Source organism: Cibotium barometz, chromosome 4 (genome assembly GCF_041138505.1).
Source record: "Cibotium barometz isolate CiBa-2024 chromosome 4, ASM4113850v1, whole genome shotgun sequence".
Classification (NCBI taxonomy): domain Eukaryota; kingdom Viridiplantae; phylum Streptophyta; class Polypodiopsida; order Cyatheales; family Cibotiaceae; genus Cibotium; species Cibotium barometz.
In genome coordinates this window covers 22,467,502-22,478,271 of record NC_141049.1, presented here as the reverse complement: position 1 = coordinate 22,478,271, position 10,770 = coordinate 22,467,502, and the positions used below count along the sequence as shown (strand labels likewise).

Below are 10,770 nucleotides of genomic sequence, written 5' to 3'. Positions count from 1 at the left end.
TGCTTGCTCATCCCAATTCTGGGAGAAGTTAACTAATCCACGTGCCATTTAACATACATGGAGAACATTCCCTTCACCTTCACTGAGTGTTTTGCCGATAGATTGAAGTTTAGTGCCAAATACTTAGAGCTCCCCCAAACATACAATCTCCCCTTTTATGAGCTCTCTTTAATCAAAAGGTTAAAAAAAAAACTAATTTTTTTGAAACTGCAAGTTCGTTCGTTTGTGAAGAGTACTCCAAAGTTCAAATGATTTTAACTACAGTGAATTTGATATTTGCAAAATTTTACAAGTAAATAAGAGGTTTGAGGGAGACGATGAAATGTGTGGTTTCTAGAAAGCCACCAAGGGCCAACCAGTTCCCGCCATTTGCAGCGTTTGTGTTGTTTCCCTCCATCCTACGAGGCCTCACAAGCCACGATTCGATTTCCCTGTTTTCCTTCGAGAGTCTTCGAGCTTGGCTTAGCTATGGCGAGCTGTTTGGCAGACGATACTGCGACCACCGCCTTAACAGAATACGAGAAGCAAAGACTTGAGAATGTGAAGAGAAATCAGGCCATGATTGCTGCCCTTGGCATACAAAACTCAAGGGCCGATCTGCAGCTCATCGCGCCTAAGTACGTGTTATTTCACGATTATTGCCTCTCTCATCTCTCTCTGCGTGTATATGTGTTTGTCTATGTCTCGCTCTCTCTATGCTGCACTGTATTAGTCGCTTTTTAGGTAACTGTTTAACCTCTTGGGTGCCTAATGTAGCCTGCACGGACATGCACACATCGTACATACGTGCATTCATGCATTGTACATGCGTATAGATGTACTATGTGTGTGTGTGGGTGTGTGTGTGTTTGAGAGAGAGAGAGATCATGTATCCATGTATGTGTGTGTGTAGGTACATACGTATTCATGTGTGTGTGTGTGTACGAGAGAGAGAGAGAGAGAGAGAGAGAGAGAGAGAGAGAGAGAGAGGCGCTATCCAGACTACATTCTTGTATTACACACACACACACACATATATATATATATATATATATATATATGTAGAGTGTGTGTGTGAGAGAGAGAGAGGGAGAGAAAAGAGAGAGAGATACATGCTTGTGTTTTTTATACACTTGCACAAACGATGCTATGTACATGTGAACATTGTGTTTGTGCACGCATGCTGGGTGTCCTGCATTCCTTTCCTCTTTGTGTATATGTAACTTCAATGGGACTCTGCACCTACTTCTCTCCATGAAGGGACTCTGCACCTACTTCTCTCCATGAAGATGTAAGTCATTCATCGTGTGTGTACACATTTCTCTTTGTACTGGCATTATATTTATTACTTAATCTGTTTTTGCATGGTTCTAGGAAAACTGAGATCAAAGGTTACAAGAGAAATACAGACAAGCGCCAAAGGGTGAGGGAGGAGCCTGTAGTAACAAGACGTCTCAGGAGCTCGAGAATATCTTGGACTAGTGGTGATGAAGCACATAAAGATGATAGTCCTCCTCCTATTATAGGCCCAGTGCAAGACAATCTGACACTAAAAACCACCAGAAAGGCTTTGCCTCTGCACTCTTCATACATCCGAGGGGTCTCTACGGACAGCTTCGTGAATTACCTTCAAGGCTTAGATGATGACATCCCTCTGTCCCGTTTGGTCAATCCGAAGACTTTATCATCCAGTGATTTTGTACAACCCTCACGGTTTTCTCTGCAGAAAGATGACATAGCCAGGGTGGTACCGGAGAGGATTATGAGTGTAGCTTTTCTGCCAGTCAGCGACAGGCTCTTGGTGGTGGCTGGTGACAAAGGTGGGCATTTAGGATTCTGGGATGTGGACTGTGAAAAATCAGAAGGAGACGGGGTACATTTGTTTCAACCTCATTCATCACCTATATCGGGGATTTCTGTCGCACACTTCAGTGCAAGCAAGGTTGGCATTAGGCCCCCTTATCTCTCTTGATATCTAATTGTTGGTGCCTTTTTTCTGTAGCTGGTTGAATTGAGGCATTGATCACTTTTAAGTGCTTACTCTGATTAGTTTTTGCGAACAGGTCTTCACCTGCAGTTATGATGGAACTGTCAAGCAGTTGGATTCGGAAACTTCAATGTTTGATTTGATGTACTGTTTAGAGGATGATGACATACTGTCTGCGATCTGTTCTGTTGCTGGTAGCCCACATTGTGTGTACATAGGAGAAGGTGAAGGATACTTGAAGATGCTTGATACCAGAGAGAAGAAATACACTTCATCGGTCAGGATACATGACAGGAGGATAAACACCATTGATATCAATTCACAAGCTGCATGGCTAATGGTCACAAGTTCGACAGATGCTACGGTGAGCGTGTGGGATGTCAGGAAGATGAAGCATGCGGGCAGTAGCATAGCCAAGGTTCAGCACCGAAGAGCAGTACAGTCAGCTCACTTCTCTCCAACAGGAAGAAGTATCGCAACATGCAGGTCTCATCTCCATTCCGTGTCCAAGGTTATGAGTAATCATGGGGATGTCGATGTTGTGAGGATGAGAAGTCATGAGTATGTTGAGTGCTGTAGTAACATCAAACCTGTCGTTTTAACCTTGATGGTAGGCTTAGAGTTCTTTTGCATTGCAGGTTCCACTAACTTCCACTGACTTCTTTTGCAGCTATGACAACACTGTTGCCGTATTGAGAGGGTTCCAACAACAAGATGGCAGTAATGTCTCAAGCAAGGTGCTTGAAAAGCCGACATTCATTGACCATCCCAACCAGAACAACAGGTGGATTTCAACCTTCAGGTATTTCAATATTTCTTCCCGAATGTCATCTTGGTATAAGATAATGGCATACAGCTTGTAGATTGATGAGCTGAACTGGCATTTGTGCAGGGCAATATGGGGCTGGGATGATGAGTATGTGTATGTGGGCAACATGAAGAGGACTATTGATGTCATCTCCACTAGCTCCAAAGCCACATGCTATTGGTTGAGCAGCCCTTTGATGACATCCATCCCTTGTCGGCTAGTGGCGCATCCACTTAGGCGTGGTATATTGGCAGGCTGTACTGCAGGTGGGCAGGTATATGTGTGGCGCCAATAACCATCATGCAGCACTGTAGTTACTGGGTAGTGAGATCCTCCTTCACTTGGAGCACTCCATAGCCTTGGCAGCAGGGGGTGCTGATGTTTTGTGGGTGCTATGCCTGGGATTGTACTGCTGTTCTATGTGACCTTGAAATCTCAGTGCAACCTTTTGTTATTGACAATCTTTTTACCAGTTAATCTACCTCATTAGGTCACTTTGAGAATATGGTTCATTTCCATGGCATGGTTGGTGATCGGTTGCTACAAAGCAAGAAGCAAATCCTATGGGCTGGCAACCACAAAATGTGAATGATTTTGTCTTCTAGTTTGTTTTTCTTAGTTGCATGGAAATTGGCCAATAGAAATATTCTCCATAAGTTTGTTCAACATACCAAAGAGGAGATAAAATTATATTTTTGACCCCCCCCCCCCCCCCCCCCCCCCCCCCCCCCCGACCCCACACCCCACACCCTACCCCTACACACGCACACGCACATGCACACGCACACGCACATTTACATCAATTCATGCAAGGGGATAATTTTTTTGGCAATGGTGTTAAGTTGAAAGCCAGAGTAATTACTTAGTTCTTGAGGCAGGTATCAGGATTGCCTCGATCTCTACTAAGGAAAGCTCCCACCCACCTACCTATCCCCCCACACACATTTACATATTTTCATGCACGAAGGGATATTTTTTCTGGCAATGTTGAAAGCTAGAATGATTACTTAGTTCTTGCCGTACACAAAGGCACGTATTATACTAGCCTGGACTTACACAAAGGAAAGCCAAGAATATAAAGATTGAGATTTGTGACCTTACCAATGTCACCCGAGAATTACACAATTCTAGATTTATTATATCCATAGCAGGGCACCCGCAATGGTGGGTTAGGTTGCCAGTATTGAAGTCCATTTGCTTTTGCCATATTAGGAATGATTGAAGGGTCACGTAACATTAAGCTGTTATTCAACATGATGGTGGTGAAATTTGCACATACATGAAACTGTTGATGCCATCAATTCAAACTTGATTTGTCAAAATTGTCATTGGCGGAAAATTGCCCCTTTTGAAAGAGTGTTGACATCGATGTACCCCCACTTCCCTCCTCAAAAACCAAGCCTAAGTTCACATATGGGCTGTGAAAATGAGGGAGGAAAGATGGTAGCCATGCTTGGAAATTAGTTGTTTAGATGGTGTGGTGGCATTCTTCTGTGTTGAACCGGAGAGCCAAGTAATGCACTCTTTTATTTGCGACCAGTCAATGAGATGTAAAAGTTAAAACGTTTCACATGAATGGATATTGGGAAGCTGATCTCCTTACTTGACTGTATTGTTACGTACATTTAGTCTAACTACCTGTTGAGATGAGAGTACTTTGATGCCTGTTATGAGAGTATGGAGGAGAGCAAAGCATTTTCTTATTAAGATTTGAAGATGGGGATATCTTATAGTTTTTATACAACTTTGAAGATTCGTTGTAGGCCGTTGTAGGCCGTAAATCCAAAAAAAACACATAATCACAGATATCTAGGCTCACTCAGAAACTGTTTTGGCCCACATGGATATCCACGGCAACACAAGTGGGGCTTGCAACTCCTGAGGTCTTCCCCTCCATAGATTATTAATGGAGCTGTTCTACCAGGGGCACAACAGAAGGGATATGGCGGTACATCTGCATGGCCCTCCTAATTTGGTGTTTCAAAATACCAATAGCAGAAATGCTTAGGTGCTAAGCTCTGCGATCACCCGAGGCCTCGAATTTTCTATCCCATGTTATATTTTAGTCTTAAGTTTGGTGCAGATAAAATCCACACCCCAGAGACAGTTGATGTTTTTCCATGTTTGTGAAAACAGATCAAATTAATGAAAAGAAGGTTCGACGAAAGGACTTTAAAACACCTGATAGCATGTTTCTTGTTAGAAGTCCGCATTTGGGCAGATTTTAATTGGGACCCCATATTTGTGAAAAATGTTTATTCATTAATTAGTTTGGCAATAATATCTTTAGAGTACTAAGCATGCAATTCAAGCTTTGAAATTTACATAAATACGCTTAAGGGCAATCATTTCATTTTTGAAATGTAGAGAGAAACTCCCAAGAAGAGCAAATGGTGTTGATGGGTGGGTGTAGCGAACTAGGTTGTACTGAGAGTGAAGTATGAGTTGTGGTTAGGATTAGGACTTCGCAGGTGAGGATCGTTGGTTACTCGTTGTGCTCAAGTGTCACTGCCTAGTGGTGCATGTAACCTGATAGGGTTAGGTACAATCCTTTCTTTTGAAAACGTGCCAATGTCACTTCAGAGTTAAAGGGTTGACACTTGGCTTTGACACGTGCAGAGAATCTGTCACACGAGCAGATTTGCCATCATGCAAAGGACTGATTGAGATAGCCCTTGCATCATAAGCGATGGTTTCTCTTTGTAGGAGCGAAGGACAAAGCATCTCGTCGCACCCTATCGTTTGGTCCTGTGGACGCTGACGTAATGCAAAGCCTTCAAGAAGTAGTGGTTGCAGATCGCAAAGCGACGAAGGCATGCAGAGCCAATGAACTGCAAGGCCAGACCAACAAGAAGGTGTTCGACACTAGGGTTTTGCTCCCCATGGACGAAGTTAACCTCGAGTTCAAGAAAGCGGTCAACTGTGGTGCCTACTTGTACTTCACATGGGAACGGAGGAGGATTTTAAAAGATGGTTTGTAGCTGCGGTCCAAGGCAAAGCCACCCTCGTTCGCTTTCATTTTGCGGGCAAGGGCGTCTTTGACGTCCTGGTGGAATCCCCTACCTAGAGAGATGCCATCTATGCTGTGGTTCCTAAGCTACAATGGAAGCCTGGTTCATCTCATGTCGTGGTACCTGGCCTTCAAGCTGAAGCATTTGTTATAAAATAAATGTCCAATTTGGGTTAGCTTCTTAGACCTCCATATCATCTATGGGCAGCAGAAGTACACACGGTGGCTGGTGTTCTTGGTGGAGTGGTATATGTCCTTGTTATGGCTCACCCAAACCCCCCTTTGAAACACATCCAACAAGAGATTACCTGGTAAACCGCAACTGTTATGGGGATCTTTCCAATGGTTGAGCTCGTAACCCTTGAGGTCTCCAAGCTCTACAACTCCTTGAGAGGCAATTCCACCGTGTCTCGCGAGTGTTGTCACATCGTCGCATTGCACTACATGTACTCGCCCCTCCTCTCACCTCACTTCACTCACACATACTCACTAGCATGGATGAGAGAGAGAGATTAGCGAGAGTAAGACTCTATTGCACAATGGGAGAGTTTTTGTATTATGAGATATTTTCACTTACATACATGGCCATAAGTGTTCACACTCACTTAAATTGTGGCCGATCGGGCACGTTAGGCTTATAACTTATAAGAGGCCTAATGCTATTATAATGACTACTCTCATAATATATTCATGAAGTACATCACTTGGGACTTCATTTTGACTTGCTACCACATGCTCTTAAAGCGAAAATCACCAAAAGTATTCCGTCGCACCATTACGGGCGCCCGTTCAAGTTATAGATTTGGACACCATCGCTTTATATCTTGAATCTATGACCTTTTGGTGTATCTACCTTGACTCCTTGATGTAAGATAATGGTGGTAGCTCTTATCAACCCTAGGAATGGGTTAACATTCTCCCTTTCCCGGTCGCGTCCTCGAGATTGCGTTGAAGTATAATGTTCCTTGATTGACGTTCAATAGTCCTTGTTCCTCTGGAACGAAAAGAAAAGGCTAGTTAGTAAATAAAAAGGTTAGAGATTAGCGGGAATTCCTAACAGGGTGGGTAGGTGGATAGGGTTGTTCTTTGCGAGTGATTGTATTTTTATATTTTTGTGAGCATTTTTTCGGTTTTTTGATTGCGTTGAAGTATAATGTTCCTTGATTGACGTTCAATGGTCCTTGTTCCTCTGGAAGGAAAAGAAAAGGCTAGTTAGTAAATGAAAAGGTTAGAGATTAGCGGGAATTCCTAATAGGGTGGGTAGGTGGATAGGGTTGTTCTTTGCGAGTGATTGTATTTTTATATTTTTGTGAGCATTTTTTCGGTTTTTTTTAAAACTCATTCTGTTTTTGGCAATCATAGGCAAAGTTACATGTTATTTGTGTTAGTTGGGAAACTAAGAGATGTTATAAGAGAAGGAAGGATCCAGAGGAACGTAAGCAAAATCATCAGAACGAGATTGTGATTCTCAGTTCCGCATTTAATTCATATTGAAGTGACATTCATCATTTGAAGAATTTGGCCATCGATGTTCTCCCTTTTTGTGGTAGGATTCTTGTTGAATGTTGGTGAGTAGGACTTGTTCCTGCATGCTTCTTCCCATGTGGTTTTTATTCTTTTATTTATATTTAATTACTGTATGAAGTAGAGATACATGAAGTACATTAAATGAGTCAAATGGACTTTTATTGAGTTGTTGCTTGTTAAAGTAGCCACTTGTTGGTGAGGCTTGAAATAATTATGTCGACTTGAGAGGCTAATATAGACATCTTTACTAAGAATTAGAGATAAATGTGTTGTAAGACTCTAGCTTCATTACTTCTCACCTTTTCATAGCTTCTTTCACATTTACAGATTCTCTTTTACAGTCTCTTGCCAAGGGCTTATTCCCGCACACACACCCTATTCACTTGTATATTTCAATACCTCCTCTCAAGTGAATACTCCTAGCACATCTGGACCTTATACCAAGTTTCCATCTTACTACTTGATAGTCCATGACCAGCGCCTCAACTCCCTAAACTCATAGTCCTTGACACACACTCTCTCTCTCTCTATGTGTCCAAGGCTACTACAAGTGCCCGTGACCTTGACTAAAGTGCTCACACATACATCTACCACGTGGCCTACATCATCGGTGGCTCAGAGGTGGTTTTACTCTGTTGGGGCAGGTTACATTGGGCTGTGGGGTTTCTCTCTCTCTTCCTTACAGATTTTCACATGGCTCCTCACTTCTTGGAGCCTCACATCTTCTCTTGTCTTCAGTCTTCTTGTTGTGGTAGCTTCTCTTCACGCATCCATGTCTTCTTTCAATGCTTTGTCTAGCTCTTCTTTCAGTCTTCTTGTTGTGGTAGCTTCTCTTCACGCGTCCATGTCTTCCTTCAATGCTTTGTCTAGCTCTTCTTCTTCGTGTTGATCCTCCTCTTGAAAAGAGATGTTCTTCTTCTTTCATGGCTGGGGCCACGAGCTTGTCCGTCAGTTCTTGCTCCATGTGAGCAACATGTTTTAATGTATTGTTGACAGTTCTTTTGGGCTTTTGATGTTTATCTTGTGTCATTATGCAATGCAAACCCAAATCTATGTGGGAGGTCTTACCTCTTGCCTTATTCTGGACAAGGGTAGTGTCTGATCCCATTTTTACAATGATGTAATCACCCATGTGTGCCCAATACATAATGCATATAGCATTCATTCTTATGCACATTTCCAAATGCAACACTGGTGGTTGTGTATAACTTGAATTTGTGTGTGATTTGCAGGCATTACCAAGGGGCAAATGCAAGATGATGATTACCACAGATTTATCAGCATAAATTCACCAAAAATTACATAAAGCCAAGTGTAGCTGATCTGTACTGAATGGTTGGAATATCAAACCATCTCTGAATTGCAATCTAAAGTTATAAGGATCTGTATCGAATACCCAATGGTTAATTTGAACCCTCAAGTGCACCACTAGAATATAGTGATTAGGATTGATTAATCACTGATTAGCAAATTAATCCTCTATTTTGTGTGCAGAAAACAGAGTATGCGGGGAGTCCAGATATGAGGCCTTAGAGTTCAAATGAGCTGAAATCCTTTCAAGGCCATCAATAGCAATTAGTCTAGTAAAGGATTAAGCCAAGAAACACAAGATTTGACCAACATTGGATGCTTAATCTATGTTTTACCAAAGTCACATGTAGATTTGATGAAGAGCTTGGATCTCACTGTAGACTTGATCAAATCAAAAACTGTCTTCACTAGCTTGTAGAGCACCCTTGAAAACCCCTAGGGCCAAGAGGAATTAGAGCCATTTCGTCTGGAGCAGACAAGATCTCAAACAGAAAATAGGTGTTGGAAAAAATGCAAATTTTTGCAGCGTGCACCGGCGGTTTGAGGTTTTGTTTAAATGGGCTGAAGCACAAGGCTTGTGGCTTTGTGTGGCTAAAGTGGTTTGGTCTAATTTAATGTATGAAGGGAGAGAGAGCTCCTCCACTAGCTGGGGGTACAGAGGCTAATTGAAAAAAGAGATAAAAAAACTTAATTATCTACTAAACCTAATTAGCTAGGTGATTAGCAAGATAATGGGCTCATAAATTGATGGATTCTAGGCTAAACTTTGATACCATGTTAAACTTGCAGCAATGTGATGAGCTATGGTGGATCAAATGCTAGAATCAATATCATTAGGAAAGAGATTAGATGATAATTAAAACATGATTAGTGAGCAATTAACTGATAGCTTAATGTAGGCACTAATCAAAAACCAGCAAATTGTCATTAGGCCAATGTCTTAATTTATAGAGTTTACATCCAAGCATCTAATCCCACTGATCTCTCCTTGATTCACTCCACCTCTTTTGCTTGATTCTCTCCACCTCTCCCAGAATATCTCCACACCTCCTAAATCTCCTCATGCTACCCTTTATTCTCTCCTAGTAGATACTTCTCACCTTTTCCTTCTTTCACATTTACAGATTCTCTTTTATAGCCTTTTGCCAAGGGCTTATTCCTACACACACCCTATTCACTTGTATATTTCAACAATAGTGGCTTGGTGTGAGAACCTCTTATAGGGGAGGCCTCTCGAATCTATTTAGATATGCCCTAAAACCCTTGGAAACCTATTGCCATGCCAACCGCACAAGCAACTACAACACAATCTTCATACCAAGAAGAGCGTGAAGCTAATAGAGAATAGAGCTCTATCTTAGGAGGTAAGGTTATACTTAACCCAAGGATACAAATATCCCTCCCCAAGGTGAAGGAAAAGGATCTCTTAAGAAAGAAGCCCGATCCAAAGGGCAGGCGATCATCCTCTCGGGAACAAGTAAGAAGCTCTGGGGGCAGTGCTTGATGTCATTGAGCTAGATGTGCCCCAAGATATCATTCTTGTTCACTCATATGCCCATGCATACCAATATTAAAGCCCTTTCCTAGAATAACAATGGACTATATGTAGCTAGAAAGAAAAGAGAGGCTTTAGCTTTTTTTGATAAGGGGCAAGCTAATTTTTTATGTTTGCAAGAGTTGAAGATCGGAGGAGCCCGCCCTTTAAATATCGAGAAGCATGGAACTTCTTTCTTCATTAATGCTCCTCGGAACCAATTTCCCCTTTCAAGCTCAATATTTCCCACCTAGGGAAGGATAAATTTGATGCAAGGATTGTTGATGTGTGGGGTGCTATAAAGGCTCTTGGTGGGCCCCCATTGAATGTTGGGATAGATGCATAAGGTATGACACTAATTTTTCCAATAAATTTGGTTGGGAAAAGCTCGATAGTAGAGAAGATGTACTGCATGACTGTAGAGAAACCTAGAGAAAGTCAAATGCAGATAATACATCAAGAGGGGACGGACCCCTAATCACTACTCTGGTCAGTGATGTGGACACATACTTGCACACTCATGCTGCTCAAGGAAGCACTAAGGATCTTAGCCCACATCAAATGGCTTTCTAAAGGGGACGCTGTCGTGCCATGGCACGTCTATGGTGTGAAAC

The 10,770-nt window shown here is 42.1% G+C and overlaps 1 protein-coding gene across 2 annotated transcripts; it reads left to right on the top strand.

Moving 5' to 3' along the window:
• Nucleotides 1–340: 340 nt before the first annotated feature.
• Nucleotides 341–3,268, top strand: DRS1 (DROUGHT SENSITIVE 1). Of its 2 annotated transcripts, none has more exons than XM_086786712.1 (5): nucleotides 341–617; nucleotides 1,354–1,921; nucleotides 2,043–2,452; nucleotides 2,637–2,750; nucleotides 2,859–3,268. In XM_086786712.1, exons 1-5 carry the CDS (start codon nucleotides 469–471, stop codon nucleotides 3,067–3,069), a joined length of 1,452 nt encoding a protein of 483 aa, XP_086642838.1. In that variant the 5' UTR covers nucleotides 341–468; the 3' UTR covers nucleotides 3,070–3,268. The 2 variants fall into 2 exon arrangements, with proteins under 2 accessions (XP_086642838.1, XP_086642830.1); XM_086786704.1 differs by having other exon boundaries at nucleotides 2,637–2,768.
• Nucleotides 3,269–10,770: the final 7,502 nt, after the last annotated feature.

Coding starts and splice junctions, on each gene's coding strand:
- DRS1 (XM_086786704.1), top strand. CDS start 469: ATGGCGAGCTGTTTGGCAGACGATACTGCGACCACCGCCTTAACAGAA. Junction 618..1,353: donor CTGCAGCTCATCGCGCCTAA/GTACGTGTTATT, acceptor GCATGGTTCTAG/GAAAACTGAGATCAAAGGTT. Junction 2,453..2,636: donor AGAAGTATCGCAACATGCAG/GTCTCATCTCCA, acceptor CTTCTTTTGCAG/CTATGACAACACTGTTGCCG.